This window comes from Chelon labrosus (genome assembly GCF_963514085.1).
Source record: "Chelon labrosus genome assembly, chromosome: 5".
Classification (NCBI taxonomy): domain Eukaryota; kingdom Metazoa; phylum Chordata; class Actinopteri; order Mugiliformes; family Mugilidae; genus Chelon; species Chelon labrosus.
This window is the reverse complement of record NC_140341.1, coordinates 18,425,307-18,452,955: the sequence shown is the minus strand read 5'-3', so window position 1 is coordinate 18,452,955 and position 27,649 is coordinate 18,425,307. Positions and strand designations below refer to the sequence as shown.

Below are 27,649 nucleotides of genomic sequence, written 5' to 3'. Positions count from 1 at the left end.
ACTCTCAAGAGGTTTTAACTGAGGGTCCTGCACCCCGCATGACTGCCTCTATGCCTGCCCCAGTATTTCATTTCCATGTCATTCCTGGCTTCGCTGTTGGATGTGAGTAGTTGTAGCTTTAGGATCAAATTAGTTTTGTTGTTGCATTGATTTGTTTTTTGTTTCTCCCCTTTTACTTTGTTTGCTGAAAGTTTGTCCAACATAGTGATTTGCAAAAGCACAATCCGCTGCAATAAAAGTAACGTCAGGGCCCTCTTTTATACCAGTCGATGTTGTATTGATGGCAGCTTCCTCAGCGACTCTTGCCAGCAGACGGGTTTTAATTAGTGGTACATTCCAGAGAGTGAGTTAGCGACCTAGTGAGGGAGTGAAGAGAGCGGTTGAGCGTTTGTGACACACTCTCCCAGCTGAGGCTGATGTAGAAGAAAACAGATGCTTCGGTTCTGCTCTTCAGCGGGGCCAGGAGAGCATGGGTCACGTTGGTGATGGCACGGTTGAAAAATGAGCAACGGCTGGACGAAAATCCTTATTGCGCTAATGCACATCTTTATTAGGTTAACAAACTATGGCTCATACTTCAAACCACAATTGCTTTGTAATCACTGACTCATCAAGTCGTTCATGTGTGCAGCTTAGTTACGGATTGAAAACATCTCCTGCTGTGAGACTCCTTCTACTTCAAATTTGAATTCTAATGAAATCTGGTTAGACTTTAGCTTTGAATATCCAAGTTGTGAACTGGATTTATTATTTTTTCTTAATGCTGACAGATGAGTTTTGCAGATATCGCAGCCTGTTTTACATTAAAGTGCTGGGATTAAAGTCGTATGCCCTGTACATTAGTAGCAGTGTCTGAGGAGAACAGCAGTGAGCCAGCAGTGGAACATTTCTATAGCTTGCCACAACTAGCTTTGTATTTTTATGAAAGGTAAATGTAACCTGCGCTCTCTGTGGAGCCCAGCGGGGTTGTTTGTGGGGACAGACCTCTCACTGCTGTATTGTGTGTAGCTGTCAGCTCAAATCAAAGAAAAACGAAGCATGTCTGTCTTCACTTTGGGATACTGCCATTCCTCCTGCTACAGTATGCTGGTACTTGCACACAATGGCCCCAAGCAAACTGCAAATGTCAGAGCACACTGGCTCACCTCTCCTTCACTCATCTTCTCTCAGAGATGGCATGTTTTACTCTTGTGTGTCGGTTTTTCTCTTTATAGTTGTTGTGACAAATACACTCGAGAGGCACCGGAGCGCCTTCTTCCCTTTTATTTTTGTCACGTCTGTGTCTCCGTTCACAGCAACCAGTTCCACAAAGCTGGAGGACCTGAGCTTCCTCGATGAACAGCGCAACACTCCCCTGCGGACATCCATACGCCTACCCTGGCATAACACAGGAGGAAGGCCTCCTCAGGACTCAAAAGGTGACTGTGCTGTGTGTTATTCATGTAGAGACACAGAAAATTACCATTACCGAGACTGTGTCAGAAAATGCCTCAGCTAATTAGTTTCAAATCCTTAGTGTCACTTAAAAAATCCCACACAACGAATAACTGAGCAAGTCGTCATCAGATATTCAGACTATTTATCCCAATGACGGTGGATTAAGTTTTATGTACATGTGAACACTGAGACGAGCGTCTGTTCAGTCTGTTCTGTTCTGCTCTATGTGTATGAATGTGCTTGGTTTTACAGCTCTGTTATAGCCAGGGAGTGCAGACAGTCTCATGACTCTCGGTCTTACAGTCTAAAACAAATGGAAATCTTTTCTAGACTGAAGTGACTGAAAGCATGTGGGAATTCAAATTGCTCTTGGCCATTGTTGCTTGTTCATTAAAAGTTATTAAAAAAAATTGAAGTTGAAGGTAACATTACGTGTAAAACCACAAATCATAGGCAGTTCGCAGTAGTGGCAGCAGTGATGTTAGTGGCTGTAGTGACGATAGCACTAGGATCAGCGTTTTCGAGTGTTCCTGAGCGAACGAGTGTTATGTGATATAATTAGCGTTGAAGTGGACCAGATAGAGTCCACTTAAATTAACATTAATCAGCTCTAATGTTCTGGGTTTTGATGTACTGCATGTGGTGCACTCCCGAAGGCTGAAATAATTGAGATACTTGAAGCATTCCTTAACAACTTGTCCACAGTTGTTGGCAGGTTTGACAGTAAGAGAGGGCTGATGAATTAATTCTGGGAAGAATTAAGGCTGAACTAGAAGACAGTGTTGTAGTTGAAGATGCCAGTATTAAAAAGACCTTTTAAGGTTTGACAAGATGAAAGGAATTGAGATGAATCCCAAAAGCAGCATTTCCAGTGTTTGTGGAAAAAATAACAGCAAACTTATAATTTAAATTTATTTCTTTTTCCTCAGCTCGTTTTGCTCCCTACAAACCGGTGGACATCATGCTCAAGCCCTTGCTGTTTGAGGTTCCCAGCATCACCACAGACTCCGTATTCGTGGGCAGAGATTGGCTGTTTCAGCAGCTCGAGGATGTCCTGAAGGCCGGCGAGTCCACCGAGAACCACGGCGCTGTTGTGGTGGGCAGCGTGGGTTATGGAAAGACGGCCATTATCTCGAGGCTCGTGGCGCTGAGCTGCCACGGGGGACGCATGCGGCAGATCGCGTCCAACAGTCCCAGCGCCTCCCCTAAAAGTAACAATTTTGGTATTTGCATTTGAATGAGAGTACAGCATTAACTGCACATTTTGTAGTTTATGTTGTTATAGCATGTATACTATTTATTTATTAGCTAGAGGCTATGCGACAATCTAAAATTGAACTTACTTACCTAATATTAAAGGCATTTCGCCAATTATGCTACTTGAATCTCCGTTAATGGTTTTTATCGATTTAAAGACTGTGTGTGTCGATGTATTCCAGGTGGTGCGGGATCAAGCACAGAACTTCCCCTCAGCCAGCCCCCACAGCCCACTCCACCATCCAGCGCTACCAACACACTGAGGACAAACAGTTGCCCCGGAACCCCTGAGATGCAGCGACGCAGGGAGGAGGCTGTCAAACGTCTGGCTGCGAAGGTATGACTGGAACCAAACCCAAATTAATTGAACGGCTTGTCAAAGATGAAGATCTGTTTAAAAAAAAAAGAAAACATGCAGTGGCTCATAGTAATCTGTACACATCAAAACACAGGATCCAAGCAATTTATTTTTAACAAGGATGAATGGATTGGTTGTTTTTATATCAAGTCTGGTTATTATTATTTAGATGCATTCGCAATCTTTAACCATTCGAAACAGCCATGCCACACCCATAGCCAAGTCGTTTTAACAAAGTAAAATAACAGATAGGGTTAACAGAGTTTGATTTAGTGCTGGCTGGAGCTATTGGTAGACAGGTCTAAGAGGGGTCTGGATCCTCTCATCTAACTCGTGGTAAGAACAGAAATATGTCAAAATGTTTCTGCTGTTATAAGTGCAATAGCAAGTGAACAGTTTGAGCGTTTCTGCGTTTTAGTCAGCTACACCCTCATCAATATTGTAGACCACTTGCCTGTGACGGGGTTGGCAGCAAAGACACAGACAGACAAGCCAGGCATACATTTTCCTTTCAGAACTGTTCAGCGGACAGAGAAGCCCTCACTCTGCCAGTTTAAAATGTTCTCTTTTTAATGAAATTTGTCTTACATTGCTGTTTTATGTCTTTTAGTTTCTCCTGCACTTTTCCCCTGTCCTTGTGTGCTGTTTATTAAACCTCATCGCTCAGAGCTGTAGCATGCGATACCTGCACATTCAGTACAGTTTGGAAAAATTTTCAATTGAGTGAATTTCTCAGAGGCATTTAGTACCTGTGCCGTTACTATGATGACATTTCTAACAACTAAGGCTGAGAGATTTTTGAATCAAAATGGCATTTTCTTGATACGAATAGCTCAATTTGATGGGTGGCGGCTTATTAATGGCACTTGCTGATGTGGATATCTGTCACTGATCCTGCTTTATCCTTATTTTAATATTACTTACTACAACCTAATGTCTCTGAAACACCATCAGGGTTTAACACACTGTCCGGGGTGAGTCCGAAATAGTGGTGAGACTACTGCTGTAGTTTGCTAGCAGGCAGCTAACTTTATGCACCGAGGTTCACCCAAATGTCTCCGAAACCCAAGCAATATCTCATGAGCCAATTACTGTGTAAAGTGTTTCCAATGGGCGCCCTCACAGGGGCTCTGTTCCTGTGATGTGGGCACACTGATGCAACACTGAGCAGCTTCTGTCAAATTCTGCCAGTTCCTTTTAATCATTGATTCGAAAGTGGTCTCACAACTGGGGCTGCAAGGCTATTAGATTTTATGGTTTATGGTGTATCACATGTTTTATATCTTATTCTATCTATCACAAAGAGACACACAATTAGGGATTGTTTCTCAATAGAAATTCATTGTTACAGCAGGAGATTAGACTACTGCAGGTTCACTGCAGAGTGTTGCGTCACCCTGCGTTGAGATTCGTAGTGTTTATTGATGGGGCAGTAGTCTGCATGACTTGTAATCTAAAATAGATTATCGCCGCAGTTAGGGGCCTATCAGCAGGTTACTTCGCTGGCCATTATTTTCTTTGGTTGCCTGGTTATAACATCTTTCTGACAAAACCCCCCAATTTGTGTGACGCATAAAATCACCCAAGAAAACAGAGTTCAGAAGTCTTAGTAAAACAAGAAAGTGCTGTTGACCGTGGACATCCTGCTTGCCTCTGTCTTTCCTAATAGCTCACTTTGGACCAGTCCTTGTTGCAGATTCATTTGAAGTGTTTGTTTATATTTTGCCATTTACCAAAGCCACTTTCCGATCTGAAAAAATCAGATGCCATGAGGCTTTTGTCTGTAAGAAGCTTGACATCTTTGTTAATGGTGCAATAGGCAGCAGCAGGAGAGGTAAAGCCAGCACAGGAACCGGTCACCTGCTCCTCCTCCTCCTCCTCCTACTCCTGCTGCTGCCCCAGCAAGTGTGTCAGCTCCTCCAGGTTGGACTGTAATTAGTACAGAGTCACACATCCCAAGGGCATTTCCTTTTCCTTTTTCCCCACCTCTATCCTCCTCTTTCCTATTAAATCAGACCTCCTTGGGACACTGCAGCAACCTGCTCAGACACAGAAGATTCTTCTTTTAGAACTCCACCTGGGATCTGGCTTTTTTATTTGAGGTGGTCAGCTGTTGCCCAGTTACGCCATCATCCTTTCTTTGTGGACTACGCTGGATAAAATCATGTTTTCAACTGATTGAAGAGTGTTTTTAGTTGCCACAGTTGTTGCCTTGTGCAAATGCTTTTAAGTATTTGAATAGTCTCAGCTTTGGTTATTTATTAATATTCATTACTTAAAGACAGTTTACCTGTTTTTCCCTTTTTCCCGTTGTGTTTCAGGTGGTGGCATATCATTATTGCCAGGCAGACAACACGTACACTTGCTTGGTGCCAGAATTTGTACATAGCATCGCAGCCCTGCTGTGCAGAGCCCACCAACTCGGCGCGTACCGAGAGCTGTTGCTGAAAGAGCCGCACCTTCAGAGCATGCTCAGTCTGCGCTCCTGTGTCCAGGACCCCATGGCTGCTTTCCGGAGGGGAGTCTTGGAGCCATTAGCCAACCTTCGTAAAGGTAAAACACACATTGCAATATTTAGTTTTTTGAATATTCTTTTCTTTTTTTTTTCTTTTCATCTAGTGTTTTATTCTCCCAATATTGCACAGTTCTTAAGAAAACCGTACTTGAAGTTTTATAGTCAATAGTTTTGTCTGCGTTCTGAAACCCATGGAGATGGGAATTTTCTTCTAAACATGTTTATTTTATTTTGATAACCTTTACAGGAGATGATACCTTTGACTGATGCCAGTTGTTTTTAAAGCAAGATATTGATTGTCAAAACGCATCTGCCAAATAACTGTGATGTAACATGTCTGAAACATTCATTTATTTCCATCCTAGCAATATAACTAAGATTTAAATGTGTACGAAAATACCAACACAATTTTTATTTGTCCCTAATTCCACGCAGTAACTCAATCAGCTGCCACTGAAACTGTTATTACAAAGCAAATTAAACGTCTGTGCATGTAGGAGAGAATTGTCCCCGTCTCTGCGCTCTCACCACAGGGTATTTTAGCTGAACTAATAATGTTACGAGCTGTACCTCAGTGCACCTTGTCTTACCGTTGTGGGTTTTTGTGTATGTGTTTTCAGAGCGGAGAATTCCAGAGGAGGACCACATCATCTTGATAGACGGGCTGAACGAAGCGGAGTTCCACAAGCCTGACTACGGAGACACCATCGCTTCCTTCATCACTAAGATCATTGCCAAGTTCCCCCCCTGGCTTAAACTGGTGGTCACTGTACGAGTTAACTTGCTGGTAAGCAGGAACTCCTCATGAGCTTGTTTAGCCTAACCAGAACAGAATATTCAAACACAAGTAAAGAGTGGAAGTAAGTGGAAGAGTTAAGAGCAGCCCTTACAGCGGGCAAGCTTCAATCCAAACTAAGTCAGTGGTAGAATATAACAAACGGATAGCTGGATCTGCTGTCACTTCTCGAGACACTCACTAACTGACTTCAGACCCTGTAGATTCTGACAAGTGTGAAAGTTGAAAGATTTTTTCCTGAGCTGCTCCAGCTTGTCATATTCTACTCTCCACGGGCTCAATTGTATCCAGAAACGTTTTTTAAAAAAGAACTGACACTCACTGACCCAGGAATCAAGACTGTATAACAGGAAAAGAGCAGTCAATCACTTTGAGCTTCGACTAGCTTGGTGACACTGGTTTGACCAGTTACAGAGATGTTCTGGGCCTGTGTTGAACTCTCGCTGGAGAGAGCCAAGGGTTTGACATGGATGATGAGGCACACCACAACTGATTTTCTTTGCCGGGATGAAGTACTGAGCCTGCGATAATAATGTGCTAGCTGACTGACATCCAGGCTTCAAGTTATTAATGCCCAGGCAGAGCCCAGGCCGAAAATATTGTCCATCAGCATGCAGTGCACTAAGAAGTGAGTCCAGCCTATTTGTTTGTATCCTGCAACTGTGAGCCGTTTAGAATTCAGTTCACGGCAGTGCTCTTCTCAGTGTAAGTAACATATTCTGAGACCGATATTTTGTATTCAGCTGTTATGCATTTCTTTTAATCCGTCAGGATAAGTTTATGATGTGGAATGATTTATTTTTTCCTGATTTCCCAGCTGACTGCACTCAACACAGTTTGTGAAAGGAATGTAAGCAGTCTTTGGTGTCTATTGGACAAACAGTCTTTTAATAGGAGGGAAGTTGTGTTATAACCTCTGGACTTGCTTGTATATTAAAACACAGCTTTTTAATTCGCTACTAAAAAAACTGTACAATGCACCATATTGGCAGCCCCTACCATTAAACCACTGGCAGCTGTCTATGAACTCAGTGCTGCAAATTATATGAAAAGATTGGATGGACATCAGTAAGATCTAAAGGTAGAGTAGACCCGTGTCTTTATTTTATAAGGCTCTGCTATATATGCTTCCAAGACCTTTAAATATTTAGATGAGTTAAGAGCTAATAGCTTTGAGACCAGACTTTAAAAGTTCCTCATGGGCCCTGCTCAGACCAGGTATTAACATACAGCCTGAGTCATCCAAAGGCAAGTGGCTAGCTTTAAGTACGTAGGAACACTCCTAAGATTAATTGAGAACTCATTTGAGATCCCATCACTCCAAACACCTTTACACGTGTCTGGACCACCTGTGGCTGTATTCCTTTAGTAGTGTGGATACATGCGTCCTGACCAAATTAGCGGACGGCCTACTTAGCTGATATCCTCTTGCACGAAGTTTTGCCTCATTCATTCAGACGAATTGCAGCCCAGTGCAGCAGTGACATTACTATGCATATAGATGCTGCTAGGGTTCAATTTATAATCAGAGCTTTGTGCCCATCTCTAAAATAATTAACATAAATAGATTTATCTCCATCCCAATAGAGACTTTACTGCGCATCACGCCCCACAATTTGTTTCCCGTCGCCATGGATACGCACAGCAAGTGGTTCGGGAACAGCGGTAGATAGTCATCCATTGTTCTGACACGGCAGCTATTTGCACAATGCTCTGCTGCGTCCCAAATTATATACGTGTGATTTGCATACAGGGCGCGGAAGTGCGATCGGATTACAAGTGGTCCCTCAAGGCACATGTGGAGATGCATCTAAATGCACGGTGTGAACGCACATATTTAGAGTTGCCCACTTGTGATTGGATCACTCAGTATGCATGTTGCAAACTCTGAACTGAGACTGTTTTGCCAGTGTGATGAGGTTTTATCGTGCTCTCTCATGGATGTTGTTCTCTTTTGCTAAAGACATATTGATTTCAATGAATACACAAAGCTTAACTATCACTTTGGTTGACTATTTTGAAAAAAAAAATCTAAGGAATCATGCACATAGCATCATCGAGGACAGATAATACTCTTTCTGCAGACACAGTCATAAAAATACATCTTATTTGCAACAACAGAACCATACTTGTGCACAGAAAGTGTCGCGAAGGTGTCATGGCATTATTTTGTGCTTTGAAAAGACAAATCGGATATCACCTCGGTGAAAGGGCTCAGTATACTAGCCTTTGCTTGGTAGACTTAATATCTGGCACATCACGAGGTGCTGCTCGCACTTCACCCATCTTGTGGATTATGATCATTGAGCCTGTGTATGTGTGAATACACATGTTTGTGTTTGTGTGTGTTTGCTGTACCTTGTCATGATGGGGAAAAGAGAAGTGTTATCTCGCTGAGGCAATGTTTCTCTAGCCTCAGACAGGCAGAGGATTGGAGGATTAAGGTGCATTGATTTCTCCAACCCCCGGGGCACAGATTGAAATGTGAGCTGTGACTCAGACCTCTGCTTGCCTGCTAGCCACCATCCCATCCATCCCCTGCCTCTTAATACTCACTTTCCCCAGTCCTGATTTCTTCATGGCCCCATTTCTAAAAGTAACAAGTGTCTGCTTGGGCCTGATAGCTCAGCATGCCTCCTTCCCCGCTGCTTTAAGGAACTCCTCTGATAATAAACAAGCAGATTTTTTTTAAATGGCAGCACAGAATGTGAAAAATGTTTTTGGACGTAATTTGTCAGTTTGTGTAAGGAATACAATTTATGTTGCGGAGCAGAAGTAGAAAAAGACTAGTTTGTGCTTTGATATTTTATTTATACATTCTGTCATTAATGTAGAATGTGAGAAGAAGTATAAGATCTTATAGACTGTTTTTACCTTGTCTTTTATAGGAGATCACCAGCCTTCTGCCCTTCTCCAAGATCTCCCTGGATGATTTTACCGACAACAAAGAGATAAGCAATGACCTCAACGCATATATCCAGTACCGTGTCAGTGGCAGCAAGGATATCATGAACAATATTAGCCTGAATGGCAAAGCCGATCCTATCACGGTCGGCAAGCTCAGCAGTCACCTGATCTCACGCAGCCAGGGTTCCTACCTTTATCTCAAACTCACCCTGGATCTCTTTGAGAGGGGCCACCTGGTGATCAAAAGTGCCAGCTACAAAGTCGTGCCCGTTTCACTGGCTGAACTATACCAGTTACAGTGCAACATGAAATTCATGACCAATTCAGCCTTTGAGCGCTCGCTGCCCATCCTCAATGTGGCACTTGCCTCGCTGCACCCCCTGACTGATGAGCAGCTGTTCCAGGCCATCAACGCCGGCTTCATCCAAGGAGAGCTGAAATGGGAGGACTTTCACCAGCGCATGGAGCTACTGTCATGCTTCCTCATCAAACGGCGGGACAAGACACGCATGTTTTGTCATCCCTCCTTCAGAGAGTGGCTGGTGTGGAGAGCAGATGGAGAGAGTACAGACTTCCTCTGTGACCCCAGGTCAGTCCTCTGCTTTGAAGGCAAATGCAGCAGCTCAGCGGCTCTCATTTGAGAATGTGGGCTTCTATTATATATTCTGTAAAGCATTTAGAAAATATTCTTGCAGTGCATCACAAATAGACTCAGACAATTTACAGGGGAGAACAAATTAAGAAATTATCATAATAACACGCCAGCACTCAAATTAATGTCAGTAAAGTAGGAGGCTTTTAATCAAATGTCCTTACTATAATTTTCATCTCTATCTGGGAACGCTGCTTGAAATTCTGCTTCTTTGAGAAAAGACAATAGGCACAGCAGAGTGCACTTACGTATAAAAGAGTGTTGTTTTCATTGTGTATGAAGTTTTTATTTGTCAGCGTGGTTCTGAATTAGTTGTTTGCGGTGTGTGAACCATGGCCGCTGTTTGGCATTCAGAGTAAACTGGCCTTGAGAAACAGACTAAAACATTAAGAATGGTATTAATACTTCATAGTGTTTGGTATCATGTCAATGTTTTTGTTTATTCCACTTAATATTTCATTATGTTCATATGCAAAACAGTTATTTGCTCTTATTTTGAAAAGACATATTCAGTTATTTGCTCTTATTTTAAACAGACACTAGCCCTACTGAACCATGAATGAAAAATAATATTCCTGTTCACATGCAGCAGGATTTCGACTAGAAGTTTTCAACTAGTGTTGGTAGACTTGTTTGACCTCTTTCATTCTTTTAGCCACCTTCTGGTAAAACTCAGCGTTGCAAAATATTCAAATATCTCCCTGTAGGTATACTTTTCTTTCTGACATGACGGGTGGGCTTTTCGTATGCACACAGCTGATCATAAACATGCAAGAGATGGTGTGCTGCAACCTGAGACACATATTCTCAATGTGCTGTATGCATGTCTAAAGAATGCTCCTAAAACCAGACCAATATCAGCATATCCCACATGTCTTAAGGGATAAAATTTGGAATATTGTCACAGTAGGAATAATATTGGACTACAGGTGTGGTTTTAAACCTACCTAGTGTGTCCTGCCGGGCTCTTCTCTCCCTGTGTGACAGGCTTGTCTGCTTCAGTGGTGCCATCTAATTTAAATTCTGGTGCCACGGCCGTATTAGAGATTTCAGTCATTCGCACATAATAAGCTGAATGATGTCACTCTGACTTGTTTTTTTTTTTTTTTTTTTGGTTTTTTCCCCTCCGTGTGGCTCATCTCACCTCACACATTGGTTCCTCTAAATGCACCAGAGTCGAGTTTCATATTCTGGTCATTCACAGCCTTCCAACTCCTTCATTAAAAAAAAACAAAGGCTCGTAGTCTGGCACAGGAGATGCACACGCAGACAAAAGCTCGCTGCGCTGCCTCTCTTGTTCGGGCCTGGGCACAAATAGAGAGAATTTTAACCAGATCAAAGCGATCAGCAATCATGCATGCCCTTTTAATGAAGTTCTGCATTAATTAGTGGCGGAGTGCCTGAGTGAAGAAGGGTAGGAGAACCCAGGGGTATTGCAGTCCTCCCCTTCTTTCAGTGGGTCAGTGCCCAGCAGTTTTAGCTGATTCACATGAGCACAGGATAAAAAGGTTCTCCATGACAGTGCCAAGCTGCCCATTCATCACTAGATTGAATATGGACTTTGATGTTATATGAAGTAGATGAACAGTCAACTGAATATCCTGTTGTTCTGTAACCCAGGACCGGCCATGCTCTCATGGCCTTCATGTTATCCCGCCAAGAGGGGAAACTGAATCGTCAGCAGACAATGGAGCTGGGACACCACATCCTCAAAGCACACATCTTCAAGGTAGGGAACAATGGAACCTACACGCTCTTAATATAGCTCTTTATTTGAAATCTATCCTTCGCAGGACTTTCCCAGTGTTCACTCTTTCTTTATTTGTTATGCACCGTAACAATAGCTCAGCAGAGGATAAGTCATGTGATGTGGAGAGAAGCACTGACAGTTTGTGCAGCTCAGTTTCACTATGCGTCCTTGCACGTTCATATATGCATTGGTGTGTGTGTGTGCAGGGTCTGAGTAAGAGAACAGGCGTGTCATCCAGCGTGCTTCAGGCTCTGTGGATCAGCTGCAGTGCTGACGGCCTTTCTGCAGCCTTGGCCTCTCTGAGGAACCTCTACACACCCAACGTCAAGGTAAAGACGCTCGCTCCTCAGCTCCTGTTGGGTCGCTGCACGAGGAGCAATCTGCTCATTAGATGATCGAAATGGGAATCAATTTGCTGGCTCTAACTTCTCAACTGCAAACACTTACTGTCTTTATATCACTACAAGTATGAATGATTTTTTGTTGTTAGTCAGGCAGATTAAGCGGCACTCTCCTCACAACACCCATGGCTGAATTGCCTCTGAATTGCAAGGTAGCTAACCTTAAAAAACCCATTTACATTAAGTGGGCGTACTTTTGCTGAATAGTATAGTCAATTCCCTGTCGCACACGGTGATTAGCCAATTATGTACCACATACTGGCCAGGCGTTCTCATTTTATATGAGCAGCATAGAAAATTAAAAACCTTTGGGAGGAAATTGGGAAGTAGATAACTGATGAATTGCGTGCCACAATGAAGAAAATAGGAAATGTGAGGAGTTAAAAGGTCACTGCAAGATTAATGGGGGACAGAAAGTCATGCAAAAACAAACTTTTTCACTCTAAACATAATTTCCCAACTTGCTGCATTGTTCATTTAGATATTCAGCTTAACTCCCGACTGTTGAGTGCAGAAAAGCCTCTGTAATTAAAGTCCTTTTATATTGATTCTAGTGATAGTAGTAAGAGCTTATTAAGCTTCTAACAGAATACAGCTGCCTATGTGCTGCCTTCTCGTTGTGTTTTCAGGCGAGATAAATATTGTCCTTTCCTGGAGAGACTATCATGTCAAAATGATGTATTCTGGCTCGAAGCCAAATTATCCTCTGTTTTTCTTCGCCATTTGCGTTATAGTTTCAGCGGGGTTTCCATCACTTGTCTGTTTGCGAGTTATTGCCTATATGTATAAAATCACTCAAGGAGACATTTACAGGATGACCTTGTTCTGTCCTCCAGGGAAAACGGAGAATCGCTGTTAATTTATTCTACGGTGCGTCCAGCAAACAGCGCGCAAATACATCTCCTGTTGTCGAATACTCATTTTGCCCGCGTGGTTCTGTTTGACTAAGCGTTCATTATTGATTTCCTCATCATGGAAGAGAGTAACACACTTAATAAGTGCATTGGGTGGAATGTCACCGTTTTATCTGGTGGCTGACCTTTGTTTGGAGAACAATCTCAAGAACAGGCTGAAGCACAGGCCTTAGTGTGAGTTATGAAATGAGATGGGGGGGGCTGCTGCTATGTAAACAAGTCAGTGATGAAACTGATTGATAAAGATTGGTAATACTTGAAAACAATGAATATTGAATGTTAAATATCTTCTCATTTGTTTTAACTTAGGTGAAAGGAAACATTAAGAGTCATAGTATTATTTTACACTGCTCAAGCATAACATTATGACCACCTTCCTAATATTGTGTAGGTCTCCCTTGTGCCTCCAAAACAGTTCACCAGAGAATGGACTTCTGAGGGTGTCCTGTGGTGTCTGGCAACAGGATGATATTAGTGGGGGCCTTTGGGTCCTATGGGTTGAGAGGAGGGGTCTCTGTGGATCATCCCACAGATACCTGATGAACATTGTATTGTCACAAGCTGGTCAATGTTATTTACTTCTCCTGTGAGTGGTTTTAATGTTGTGGCTGACTGGTGTATATCTTACCAAAGTAGAGCTGTTTGCTGATAATACAAGTGAACAGATGGTAATACTTTGATATCATTGTTCCAGCACCAACTGTCTGTGTTTACATTTTCATGTGTGTAACCAGGTCAGTCGCCTGCTGATGCTGGGAGGGGCCAACGTGAATTACCGCACTGAAGTCCTGAACAACGCGCCGGTGCTTTGCGTCCAGTGCCACCTCGGTCATCAGGAAATTGCCTCGCTGCTGCTCGAGTTCGGCGCCAGCGTAGACGTCGTGTCTGAAAACGGCATGAACCCCCTGTGCTACTCAGCGGCTGCAGGACACTTGGGATTGGTCGTGCTGCTCTGTAAGAGGGGGGCCCAGGTGAGGAGCCTTGTGTGACTCTTTGCCTCGTGATTATAGATCTGATCTTGGACTTCAGGCCATGGTGGCTCAGATAAAAATTTATCCTATGCAGTATCTCTCTTAAAGCATGCGGTACATTTATTTCAGGTGTTCTCTGTGTATTCTGTGCCACAAATCTGTCTATTTCTTCCAGGTTGATCATGTTGATAAGAGTGGCCAGTGTGCTCTGGTCCATGCCGCGCTACGAGGACACCCCGAGATTATCCAGTACCTGCTGGAGCTGGAATGGAGCGCTGAGGGGCAGCAGCAGGACTGCTCTCTGAAGAACAAAGCTCTGCAGCAGGCTTTGATTGCAGCCTCCAGTATGGGACACACGCAGGTCTGAGCGACACACGTGCACCTATTTTCCCCGACACATTCAAAGCCCCTGCACTCATAAGAAAATAAATAATTCTGACGATGCATCTGAAAGAAAAAAAATAATTGCTATTGATCCACACACATATAACAGCATTCTTTTCCTGCGAATTTTCACAATAACCTTCTGCAAAGCATTTCGGGTTTTTCAAAAGAGCAGCGAGAACAATAGATAAAATCTGAGCACATCGTGTTCTCAGTGATGATGACTTCTAAGTCTGGAGTGTTATTCAGCCTTGCATGTCTGATAGAAGGATTTAGGGGATCAATCACAGTGCAGTGCCTTCAGCTGTCCAGGTGTGATGTAGACCTGCAGTTTATTTTGGCTTCCTCATTAGCTGGGACGGGATCCTGAGGCCTGGCTTAGATTAGCACAACTGGGCCAAGATAAGCTGTCAACCTGGATGTAGAACGAAACCCTGTTAAAGTTCAGCTCTTAGTCTAATTGGACTCGACTCACATAACCTAATATGGTGGTTCGGGGACCAGAAGTTCTCTGCTCTGCTGTGATTAATTTATAATTGTTAGCTTTTTTTATTTTTTTGCTTTTCTGCTTTGAAATTTGCATTTTTCATCCTGTAACCTCTTGAAGGTGTATTTGATATCTAATGCTGTAACAGTACGCCATTAATCTAAGTTTCTTTCTTTGGCAGGTTGTGAGGGGCTTGCTGGCGTTGAATAATGACCACGCCGTACAAATTGATAGTCATGACACTCTGTGGGGAGAGACAGGTATGTCCTCATCAATCTTTTTGCATTACACGTCTCTTTTGTATTATCACGTGCTGTTTTGGCATTCTGGACCACGCCGCCGTAATTGAATGCTGCAGCGGAGAGTATCTCTGTCTCTGCTCTCGACCCAAATGCGTGTGCATTTCTACGGCTGTTGTAAGTCCTCCTTGTGCTGTACGTTTCTGGTGGAAGCATTACTTACTGTTGTCATGTGGCTTTCTACTTAGAGCTGGGTCAGCGCAGCATCTCCTTTGAACATCTTCCCACATTTTTTCCAACATGCCGCATGATTTCAGCTGCAGTACTCCTCTGGTGGTATATGTTAAGATGCTATCAACAGTTTTTATTTCGTATGCAAAGCATGTAGGGATGCAAGGTGTATTGATTAATAAGAATTTCACTTAACACCACCAAGTGTATGGTCAGTTGTCTGTGACCCTAGTCAAATATTTCCACGACGACACGATTGTTTAAAAAAAAAACTGTAGACCAACTGATCAGCATTATTCAGCAGAGACCAAACCAGATGATAGTAGCTCTTCTGTTTCCCCCTTTCCCCCTGAATGATGAATAGACTGCTTCTGTTCTGGCAACCAGAATGTAAACGGTGTCTGCAGTCTTTGCTGTGTGTTCAAGTGCAACTCTTTGGTCAAGATGACATGCGGCGCCAGTTCTCCGATGTCGGTACCTGTTAGGTTTTAAAGTATACTAGTTGTCGATATTAGTTTAACTTGTTTGCTCCGAGAAAGTCTTTTGAAAGTTTCTGCCGCTGCCCTTTAAAAGCGACGACGGGAAGCGAGAGACCGTTTTTTAAAACTGTCATTTAAAAACTGATTTGAGGGAAATGGTGCAAAAAGCCGCGTGGCACAGCGGGGAACAACATAAAATCAAAAGAGCAGGCGGGAGGCGGCTGTCAGGCGTACGACAGGTGACATGAAAGCTGAACAAAGTAGAAATTACACAGCAGACTTCAAGGCCAGATCGTCCTGGAAGGGTCCAAGCTTTGTGATTTTTCCAGAACTGGTGAATGTACCGTACGGACATTTTAAGAAAATGTCAACGACAGCAGGACGCGCTCTCAACATTGTTAGCGGAGTATTTGAAAATCCAAATCCAAAACTGAAGGACCAACGGCAGAACTTTGCTTTTTCTTTACAGTTGCCAGTTTAGCTCCTAAAAATACTTCTCTTACAATATTCCTCCTGATATTAATGTGAAAATGTTGGACACATATGAAACGTTTCCTCTCTTCTTCAGTTTGAGCTTCTGCCCTGAGTGTTAAGTGATCCAGAGCTATAACTGTTCAGATAACATCTCTACTTATTTGACAGCAGTGTTGATTTTTTTTACTTTTTATTTTTGGGGTTTCACACAATCATAGATAAAAGGAAGAATTTTAATAATAGTCTCTTTGTGTCTGTTGAAGGCAGCAGGATTTAGCACTAAAAGTTTGGTGCGTCAGGAATGTGGGTCAGCCTGTTAGCGGAGAGGTTGACCACAGTGTGGGTATCTGGTGCCTGTGCCTTTACAAGTGACTGCATGACTTCAGACCTTTTACAATCCTGGGACATACTCAGAAGCATAAATTAGATGTGTTGGAGCAAATTGAGGTTTGATTTCATCACTTTCCACTTTACCTATTATTATCCGTAGCCTTCCACTTCTAGCTCGTAGCATGAAAGCACCTTTGGAGATTTTTCGATTGTTTGCCCACAAGCTGTCCGTCGCCATTTCTAACGTGACACCAGACCCCAATCTTTGCAAAAACACATCTCATACCACGAATAAAATTGGTCACAAAATATTAATCATACTCATAAATATTCGATCCACCTGTAGCTGTCCATTATTTTCCTTCTCGGCTCTATTTACAAAGTGGATGTTAAATCACAGCCATCACCTCTCGGCATTCCTTCCACGGTAATAAAATAACAGGCAGGAATATGACGGCTGAGTTGTGGCACCACTGACCCGAAATAAAGTGAGTCCTCAGCCATCTACATGGCTGCGCATTTGCATGCTTTTGCACCCACCTGGCACTCATTTAAAATGAGAGCCCGGCTCATCTTTATTCAGGGGAAACAGATTAGTAAATACAGTTATGGCCGTAATCTAGATTCTGTCCACTTGGTCCTGCTTGGAAAGAAAAAAAAAAAGAGGTATTTTTCTGCAGACGTACAATGAATATTTAGTGGTTTATTACTGGCAAAGATGCAGCATTGTAGGGGAGTATAGTACAAAGAGACTCAGCTAGTGTTGACAAGATGCAAAGACCAGAACTGATTGTTGTTTCACCTCAAATCACCTTCCTGTTGCTCTGCCGCAGGAGTAATAATCCAGTCCTTGCGCTCCGATGTGGAGAATCCTGAAATATCCCCTTGACAACTGGTCATCCTTTGTTGTCTCTGCCACTGATGACAGCCGGCGAAACTTTATAGCGTATTTAAATTTCAATGGAATATTACGTCTCGATGCAAATAGGCCCGCTGTCTCCTGTGTTTAAATAGAGGCTGATTGGATTGTACATCTGTGCAAGCTCCAGCTTTTAAAATCCCCTGTTAGGATGCAAAACGCTTCCCAGCTATGCAAAGAAAGGCAATTTAACTGCAGTGAATCGTTCCAGTCATTGTAAACACAGCAGCGGGATTGGCTCAAGGAAAAGACAAACAAATCTTTTCGCTGCGAAAGTGCAGTCTCTTGTAATATGTCTTCTGTTTCTGCTTGTTATGGCAAATGTAGTAGGTAGTGAGTGAGTACTTGTGTGTATTGTACTGCCAGCACCTCTTGTCAGGGCAATAATCCATTTAAATGACAGCATATTTGTTTAATTTTTTTCAGTTTTGTATTATATTTATTTATAGTTTATTTCACAAGATTGATTTATCTGGTGGTATGATACTATATAAGATGCTTGCTTTTCTGCATGGGGTTTGCACGTTCTGCCCGTGCTGAGGCTTAAGCGCCCCACGACTTGATGACAGATTTTTGAATGTGTATCCAAAATGCTAAAGTATGCATGAGTTCATACTGTGTAATAACAACACAGCATTAGCTACCAGACAGCAGCTGTATTTGTGGATATGTTGCTGTTTATCCCCGCATGAGGCTTAAAGACACCTGCACTTTTGTGTGCTTTTCTTTAGAAAAGCCGCTCCTCTTAAGGATACATTCATCAGTGGAGTTTATTCATCCGATAAATGTAACTTTGTATCGTCGACCTTGATGAATTCTGCTTTTTTTTATACTGTTACACTTTATGAAGTTTGGCTTTGGAGAAAAATCCTGAGAATAAATATTTAAGCGGTTAGACTCAGAGACGTCGTGCCAGATGAATCGGGGTATCGGGTATCAGATCGGGACAAGATCCCTGGAGTCGGGGTCCAGGCGTGCTGGAGCAGATCGATAGATGACACTTTGTTGAGACGCCTTGGACAACCAGGATGAGGTGGAGATGTAGTGATGTTGAAATGGCGCAAGATGTTGACAGCCTGGGAAATCAGAAGTGTTGAAGAGAATAGAGCAGTAGAGCTAGGAATAGATCAATATGTGTGAACAGATCTTCATGATGAACTTGGATATAGACTTCATTACTAATATAATTTAAATGTCCGTAGAGGTGGTTGCAAAGGTGTGTATGCTCAGTAGCAATGCATTACTGGTGTATTTAAGCATCTGCTACGTCTCCAGGCTAAGCAACTGACCGTTTTAAAAATCTGTTTTTGACTTTGGGAACATTCCTGCAACCTTTCGTAATTATCCCTGGATCCTACTTGAATTCTTTGAACACCTCAAGAAAAAATATTTGGCACCCACGCAGGTATAACTGAAGCAAGAACAAAGTGAAATATTCTGGTTAGAAGACGATAGCAGGGACTGGTCAGTGTTTGGTTAAAACGTTAGATGATGGCCTCTCTGTTGTTACTGCCGGTGTGTCTGGCAGTGAAGTGGTGACGGATCAGGTCGTTCTTATGTGTTTATCTTGTAAAATCTGTTTATCCAACAGTGATTTAGTGTCTCCTCCTCCTAAAGACACTATCGAGGTAGTATGTAGGTGGTCTGGAGGAGTACGCTGAGGAGAGGTGAAACGAGGCTGACGAATAGCTTTCCAAACACAAGATAAGGCTTCTTTGATAAACCTGAAGCTGCACAGTCGAAGAAACAGCGTAAATAAAAAACAGGCGACACTCTCAAATACTATAGTACAGCTGTTTAAGGTATGCCCTTCCTAACCTAGGAGCATGTTGCTCCCTGTGAGACAAACACAGCCTAAGTTTAGCTTCTTGGAGTCATTGTTCTGTTGGGAGCAGTGTGTGAGGATATCCATATTTTGAGCAGATGGCGGGTGGGGTTGTTTGGCTCCGATGACTGTTCATCCAGATGGATGATGTCAGTCAGACATGGAGGCTCAGCGGCACCTTAAATCTCCGAGGTGAACGTGAGAGCAGCGCCGCTCCGACTCTTACCGCGGATCTCTTTTTGTTTGGATAACCAACACTCGATTAAGACCAGTCCATCTGCTTGACTAACTGACCGTAAGCATCAGACTCTCTAAGAATCTCTCCTTTTACGAGTGTGTTTGTATTTAAATTTAGACATTTTATTCTAGTTAATCTTGGCCTGAACATAATCTAAACTAGAATGTATGTTTACAACAACAGTTTGACTTGGTTGCTTAGTTGCTGATGCATAAAATGTCTGGATTCTCATCTGTCTGTGCAGGGAGCAGGGATCTAATGAGTTTAATAAGCGTAAACACAATTATCTGGTTTTAAACTCAATTAGCACCGAACATTATCTTACATTTCTCTGCTCAGCCTTTCTTTGCAAAGAATGGGAGAGATTCTGGGATTAGCGCAACTATATCTATCCAAGTCTTTCCCTCATCCACATACTTCAGTGCTATTAAAGACATTGGATGGTGCTCATTAACTACGCAAGACTCTGTTTACAGTACACGCTGTGTTCACTAATCTTCTTGCTAAACAGCATCCTCTAGAGCGAGGGTTTAAGTTCCTATCTCTTCACTGTAGTGTGTGTTTATCCTGAACAGGTTTTTTATAAAGAAGTCAGTCCCACGTCAATCTTAACAAATGTGTTTTCTTCCGTCTTCAGCCTTGACGGCTGCAGCGGGCCGAGGGAAGATGGAAGTGTGCGGCTTCCTGTTGGAGGAGGGAGCGGTGGTGCAGCAGGTTAACCGGCGGGGGGTGTCTCCGCTGTTCTGTGCCGTCAGACAGGGACACTGGCAGGTGAGAGCCGCTTGTTCCATCCCTCCGTATCCACAGTAACCGCAAGCTACAATTACAAGCATTTTTTTTCTTCCTGTGCTGTGTGTATCTGAATCTGTTTGACATCTGCTCTCGTCCGTTTCTCAGATTGCAGAGCTGCTGTTGGAGAACGGTGCCGACATTAACATCAGCGACAAGCAGGGCAGGACCCTACTCATGGTGGCTGCTTGTGAGGGTCACCTGAGTACTGTTGAGTTTCTGCTTTCTAAAGGTGAGCTTCATCAGCGGTGCCCCCGCAGAACATCCACGTTAAGTGGACGTTCCAGTTTCTGGTCGCTTGGTCAACTCTCTTGTATGTTTTCCACCTGAAATGTTTGCGAGCTAGTTCACAGGCTGGCCTGCTACAGTTTTTTTACATCAAAGCTCTACATTTTGGATCGTCAAGAACTAGCACTTCTTGCCGTCATCGCTCTGGGTGAACAAAAAATACAGAGAACTACTGTACATTGTCGCTTTCTGGGTTCAAATGAGGCGCCAAGCCCATTTTCGACATATTACACTTAGTGGTAGGAAACAGAGTTGTGGATGTAGGAAGATTTGCTCAGGTCTGTGTTTGTAACAGTCAACTGAATCATTTGCTCCCATTGGTCCTACCTTTCATAGTGTCACCTCAAAGCGTGGTCCAAAGCCAGAGTGCCAAAGTTTTATTTTTGCATTTCATGTCACCACAGTCTCTTTATGTGTGTACGCCCCTTGAGTCTCGTGGCTTTAGCTTAATGTATTAAATGAACAGTGTGTGTGTTAAAACGTGCTGCTTGATGACCATTGTCTGTCTCAAAGGTGCATCTCTGACTTCGATGGACAAGGAGGGACTGATGCCTCTGAGCTGGGCGTGTTTAAAAGGACATAAGAACGTGGTGCAGTTTTTGGTTGAGAAAGGTGCGGTCATCGACCACACGGACAAAAACGGGCGAACTCCTCTGGACCTCGCCGCCTTCTACGGAGACGCAGAGATTGTAAGTGAAGTTGATTTGCTGAAAACTCCCCGGTGTGCGCGGACACAAGAAAACACCACATTCTCATTCCAGCCTCCTTTTAGCCTCAATTAACATTCCTGTGCCGTTATTGAACGCATACTGTTGTGCGTTAGGCCAGCTCTCGACTATGGACGCATTGTTGGTGTGTTTTTTAACCGTCTGTGTTGTCCTGTTCTCCTGTAGGTTCAGTATTTGGTGGAAAGAGGAGCAGTGATAGAGCATGTGGACCATAGCGGGATGAGGCCTCTGGACCGGGCCATAGGTTGCAGGAACACGTCTGTGGTGGTGACTCTGCTGAAGAAAGGGGCCAAACTGGGTAAGGAAACTTTACTCTAACAAACTCTGACTAAGTGTAAGAAGCTACTGAGAACGTTGAGGGTTAGTTTGTGTCCCGTCGAGTTCTTTAACGCCTTGTACACTAAGAGCGTTTCTGTCTTGGTCATGGGTCTAAGAATAAACTCAGACAAATGTTGTGGAAAAACACTTTACATTCCCTTTTTTTCCGCTCACTGTTCAGTGTGTGTGTGTGTGTGTGTGTCCTCATGTTCCTTGGTATGTCAGCTTCATTTCTCCCTCATGTGCTGCTTGACTAATTTAAGAATGTGACTTATCACCTAAATGACATTCTTGGAGCTCTCTGGGTCTGAGCCTTATCTGCGGTGCACTCTGCCGTCTCAGAAAAACAAATACACCTCTATATTGTCTCTTAGCACCGTCTGCATGTCAGAAATACAGTACAAGACCGCTTCACTCTGAGGGACACGTGATTGTTTACTGTCACGCTGCTCTTTGTAACACGTTTTCCTTTTCACCACAAATGACGACTCTTTCTCTCGCATGACCTCTTTTCTCCTCACTCTCTCCCTCCCGACTCTTTTCTTAACCGCCCTCAATAAACTAAAGGCTACAGAACGTCTCCTTACGATCGATCAGGTACAATCTTTAGGTAACTTTACCTTGTACCAAATTCAAGAGAATACGGTGACCCATCTGTTCGCGCCGGGGAACAGCCGCGTAACATGCCTTCTCCGTCTGCAGGGAACGCCGCCTGGGCCATGGCCACTTCCAAGCCTGATATCCTCATCATCCTTCTCCAGAAGCTGATGGAGGAGGGAAACCTGCTCTACAAGGTAATAGCCGTGACTTCCTGTTCACTGTAAAGAGCAGTGCGCTGATGAAATGTTCCCAAGATGTCCTTCTGTACTCAAAGACGTATATAGCTATTAAGTCTTTTATACAGAAGGGGAATGGAGGGGAAGAAAAAGAAGTGAACAATACAGTAATTATCGTTTTCTAGATTACTTTAATGTAGAAAATGAATAGATGTTCCACACCACTTATCAGCGGCGCCATGATATATGTCTGACATTTAACAGAGTGAGTTGTGCAGCAGAAAGGACAAACTTGTCAGGTGTAACACATTAGTGTGTGTGTGTGTGTGTGTGTGTGTGTGTGTGTGTGTTATTGGAGCCTGTTTGTTCCACTTGTGATTGATGAGATGGTGGGAGTGCGCCTTTCCCCCTGCTTCGCTCCCCCACATTTTCAGCGTTTCCTTCTGGTTGTGTCATCTTCCTCACCGTGCTCTTGCCCTCCGTGTGTCCTCCAGAAAGGGAAGATGAAAGAGGCGGCCCAGAGGTACCAGTACGCCCTGAGGAAGTTTCCAAGAGAAGGCTACGGCGACGACCTGAAGGCGTTTAAAGACCTGAGGGTCTCTCTGTACCTCAACCTCTCCCGATGCCGCAGAAAAACCAACGTAAGCCTCTCACGAGACTCACCCACTCATGTTTGTTTCTGTATTTTTAGCACGATCCCTCAATGACTTGGTGTGATAGCAATTTTGCTTTTAGAGGATATTTGCTGAAGAGTAGACATTTCTCTAGGAAGTAAAAAACAGAAAACTGTGTGTCCAGCATGTGAAATGATTCAAGCATGTGCAGGCAGGGGGAAGCTTGTTAGTGCTCAGATGGCAACGTGGTGAAGAGAAAGCTACAAATGTGCTGGACTCAGTCTCCTCAAATCATCTGTTCTGACGGGTCTAGTTCCTCCATGTGCCAGCCTGCCTGCACACTCATGTTTTACAGAATAATAGTAATGATTTTTCTGAGCCAGACTGGAAATATAACTAAAATATTAAGAGGTTCAGATTTTTTTTTTTTTTTAAGCTTTTAGTAGATTCTTTTCTGGATAATTGTTCCTGCAGAAGGGGTTTGTTTACATAAGTCCCAGTCCAGCAGGAAGACTTTTGTAGCGAGCCAGCTGTTTATGCAATTACATGCTGCACGCCAGCCGCAGATATGAGTGAAACATGCAGCACGGGAATGTGTGTTTCTACAGTAACTCCACCTGGGGTGCCTGCTAGGTATTTTATCTCTTCATGCAGGGAGTAGAAAGTGTTGGAGAGATGTTTCACTGGTCAAATTTTGAGCGTCATTCCTTCAAAGAAACAAACCATTAAAAATAAACATTTTAAAGTGTGATTGAAACAAAACGGTGCGTACTTGAATATATGAATAGTGACCTGAAGTGACCAATGCAAGATGAGAACATGAACTGGTTGACTGCGATGTATTAACTCCGTTTTCTCTGCAGGATTTTGGGATGGCCGAGGAGTTTGCAACAAAAGCACTGGAGCTGAAACCCAAATCCTACGAGGCCTACTACGCCCGTGCCAGAGCTAAAAGAAGCAGCAGGTAACCTATCAGCAGCTCCAGAGCGGCTCAACGCTGTTGTTCTTGTGTTCTGCATCTGGTAACAATGCCTCCCTCAATCCGCAGACAGTTTACAGCGGCCCTGGCTGACCTCCACGAAGCAGCCAAGCTGTGCCCCAATAACCGCGAGATCCGTCGTCTGCTGGCTCGAGTTGAGGAGGAGTGCAAGCAGATGCAGCGGACTCAGACCAAAGGAGGCCTCGCCGGGGCCGCAGCTGCTTGCAGCCAGGCGTCGGGGGGCCACGAATCTGACCAGGAGCAAGATGGGGGGCAGGAGGACCCCTCGGAGCACAGCCTTGCTCGGAGTGTGGACGGCCAAAGAGACATTCTTGAAGAGGAGGAAGAGGAGGAGGAAGGCTGCTGGTCCCAGAACAGTTACTCTTTCAACAGGGTCTTACCCTCTGAGGCAGCAGCTGTCAGCAGCAGCAGCAGCAGCAGTCTGGGACATCAGAATCAGAGCCTGAGTCCCAGCTCCCCCCCAGGCCCCAACAGGCTCCCTCCCCACAGATACCCTCGAGAGCACCGGGAGGCGTTGGCCCAGCAGGCCCTGGTCCTGCAGCCCACTAAGCAGGCCCAGATAGTCAAGACCAATCAGCACATGAGCTCCATGCAGGCCGGGGGAGGTGCAGTGGGGGGCCGCTCAGCAGGGGGTAAATCCCAGTACGCACCCTCCAGCCCCTTACCCAGCCGACACATGTCCAGCATGCTGAAGCCGGGCCCCGGCATCGACATCAGCCCTCTGCCTCCCCAAGCTGACGAGCCCGTGTACGGGAACCGCATGCTGGTGGCGGCCGCCTCCGCCTCCGCAGGTCACAGCTGTGAAAGCGAGAGCCTCCACTCCTCCCAGGCCTCCTACTCGTCCTGCAGCAGCTCCAAAGGTCAAGACAGGCTGTCTGCCCACTCTGCATCCTCTCTGGATGGGTTAGCCTGCTCCGGTCCTGGACTCCAGGGGAACCACGCTGACCAAGGAAAGGAAGGGATGTGTGGCGCAGCGGGATCTCAGGCAGGAAGCAGCAGCAGCATGCGCGTGTCCAGCTCCACCAGCAGCCTGGCGTCCAGCAGCAGCCTGTCAGACAGCGGCAAGCTCGGACCTGACGTCCGCACCAAGATCTCTGACAAAACCAAGCACAGCCAACAGGCCAGCTCTACAGCAGAGTACAAACCCAGACCCTTCATGGGCATAACTGACAAGACGGCTCGCTTTCAGCAGCAGCAAGTTCAGCAGCAGCAGCAGCAGCAGCAGCACGGCTTGCAGAGTCACCAGAGCCTGCAGTCCGCCGGTCGCAGCTGGATGAACCACTCCTCCTCCGACGGCCTGGTGTGTCACAACAAGTCAGCGATGGGTCTGCAGCCCGTCGACTGCGAGCTGAGTTACGGCAAAACAGCGAGCACTTACCAGGAGCAGCACAAACCTCCACCACCTCAGGGTGGTATGGCAATGAGTGGCTTACAAAACGGCATGCACGCCAAGGAATTCGCGGAAAAGTTCTGCCAAGCTGCCAACTGTTACAAAGAGTCCAAGCCAGCGCTGGCCATGGCGCACACGTTCGTGGACAGTAAGCCCAAGCAGCCTGGCCTCGCCCGAGATAATCCTGCCATTCACGTAGCTTCAATGAAACCAAAGCGATCGTTTATAGAGTCGAATGTGTAGATGTTTGTTTATCCCTCTTACGGTCCACAACGCACGCACACACGAGCAGAAATCTAAAAACGAGACGGACTTGTTTTCATTTTTTTCCAAACCAGACCCAGAAAATATACAGTCCCACTTTTTATCCTCGTAAGAAGTACAGTTTGGAAGCTGTCCCTCAAACAGGCACCAAACGCTCCAATTTTTACTCCTCCCAATCTGCCGCTTATGGCCGTCAGCTTCTGTTACACGACAACATGTCCGCCGTCATTCAGCCAAGCTGGAGACTTTGCACTGAAGGAAGAATTCGGACGTGTACCGTTAAGTCCTGATCGAGGAACCAGTGACAGCAAGCACTTTACACACAGTTAGGCCATGCAAGTGCTTAAAGAACATATTCAGTTACAACGTAATGTTATTATGGAGCGGTTTTAAATGGAAATGGGGTTCAAACTGTTTTTTTTAATATGGTGCTGAGAGCGGAGGAATAAAGAAGAGAGCGTCCTCAGTGAAGATGTAAGAAAGTGTAAGGGATGGGCATTCCTGTGTTCTACGTAGGATGTTATAGATCCTCATGCTGTGTATATTATATAAATATGTACTTTTCCTTCTTTTCAGTGAAGGTCTATGTTAAGTGTATTGACAAGTTCATACTTGTGTATCTGGAGTTTTTAGGCACAAAGTTGTTCAAATGGTGTTAAACATTTGTTAAATATATTTGTACATTATATAAAATCACTCATTAACACTGAAATGATTTCCTTTCTGTATCTGCTTGTTGTTGCCGTCTAGTTTAATTTATTTACAGCGCCAATGGCTTGGTTAATTGTAAAAGCAATATATTTTATATAGTTATTTTTGCACAGCTACTAAGACATTTTATGATTCTCAGTAATGTTGAGATTTAAGTGCATGCTACAATTGCAGTTTATATTGCAGAGTAAAAAAAAAACAAAACAAACAAATCTATAAAAATAAATGGTTTTGGGGCCCAGTGCCATCAGCTCTATTTTATTATGTACGTTAAATGCAATTGTTGCCATGTTTTCAGTATTGTGAGCTTTATTAGCTGTGATCACATACTGTCATAGAACATTACTGCCATAGCCACCATGGGAGAGAGAAATAAAGACCCGCCGAGGAAAAACACGTCTGTCTGTTGAGTTTTATTCTAAAACATAAGGTTGATTAAATTAAGAGGATGACTGTCATGAAGCTCAGCAGCAGTGTAAACATACATCTGATTGGTCGCTGCTGCAATAACGTGAGATTAGGTTTTGCTAAACAACAGTTATTGTGATCACAAATGGTAACTGCACAATTTCCATCACATTTATTAAGTTCTGCAACGGATCTACACAGAGCAGACGTTGTTATAAACATTTATACTTATGTTGTTGTGTCAGCATCGTTCCCAATAACCTAAATGCCAGTACCCTGTGTACTTAAACCACTGCCAAATGGAGATGTTGGAGCAAATAAATGTTTAACAAATGTCACTTTGACTGAAATTACTACAACTGAGTAGATGGTGTAGAGGATGACCAGTCCCAGATGTTCCTACGGTGTAGATCCGATGCAGAAGCACATATTTAGCTTTACAAAGAACAAATAAATTAAACAGAAATAATTGAAATGCAGTAGAAGAGCAGCAACGGTGAATAATTTGGGATCGTCTGATCTGTTCACTGTTTGGGATAATGTCACATGGAAAAGCTGAGATGAGTTCCTGTGTGCTGGTTGACTGGTCAAAACTATTTAGTTTTTATCCTTAAAGTCTTTTCATGTGGAAAACTAAAAGATTTTGTTGGAAAACTCTTCTGATACAGTAATCTCTCTCCGCGGTGAGGTGAGGAACATGAAATGTACCAGACTGATTCTGGGAGTACTGAGCTAGAGCTGACCACAAAGTCCCAACTTCCCATGTTACTGTTGCAACAATAGAAACGTCGGAGTCTAT

The 27,649-nt window shown here is 43.9% G+C and overlaps 1 protein-coding gene across 1 annotated transcript in view; it reads left to right on the top strand.

Annotated features, from left to right (window-relative positions):
* LOC311487766 (protein TANC1-like) overlaps positions 1 to 26,838 on the top strand; it is a 98,001-nt gene extending 71,163 nt beyond the window's left edge. Inside the window, exons 8-26 of the mRNA XM_084544129.1 lie at positions 1,296 to 1,418; positions 2,367 to 2,648; positions 2,877 to 3,031; positions 5,374 to 5,605; positions 6,188 to 6,354; positions 9,252 to 9,859; positions 11,543 to 11,651; positions 11,879 to 12,001; positions 13,722 to 13,958; positions 14,134 to 14,319; positions 15,011 to 15,089; positions 20,202 to 20,335; positions 20,462 to 20,585; positions 21,155 to 21,330; positions 21,535 to 21,667; positions 22,390 to 22,481; positions 22,958 to 23,104; positions 23,941 to 24,041; positions 24,126 to 26,838. Coding sequence (XP_084400255.1) covers positions 1,296 to 1,418; positions 2,367 to 2,648; positions 2,877 to 3,031; positions 5,374 to 5,605; positions 6,188 to 6,354; positions 9,252 to 9,859; positions 11,543 to 11,651; positions 11,879 to 12,001; positions 13,722 to 13,958; positions 14,134 to 14,319; positions 15,011 to 15,089; positions 20,202 to 20,335; positions 20,462 to 20,585; positions 21,155 to 21,330; positions 21,535 to 21,667; positions 22,390 to 22,481; positions 22,958 to 23,104; positions 23,941 to 24,041; positions 24,126 to 25,710 — 4,793 coding nt within the window. The 3' untranslated portion in view covers positions 25,711 to 26,838. The remainder of the gene's footprint in view (positions 1 to 1,295; positions 1,419 to 2,366; positions 2,649 to 2,876; positions 3,032 to 5,373; positions 5,606 to 6,187; positions 6,355 to 9,251; positions 9,860 to 11,542; positions 11,652 to 11,878; positions 12,002 to 13,721; positions 13,959 to 14,133; positions 14,320 to 15,010; positions 15,090 to 20,201; positions 20,336 to 20,461; positions 20,586 to 21,154; positions 21,331 to 21,534; positions 21,668 to 22,389; positions 22,482 to 22,957; positions 23,105 to 23,940; positions 24,042 to 24,125) is intronic.
* The last annotated feature ends 811 nt before the right edge of the window (positions 26,839 to 27,649 follow it).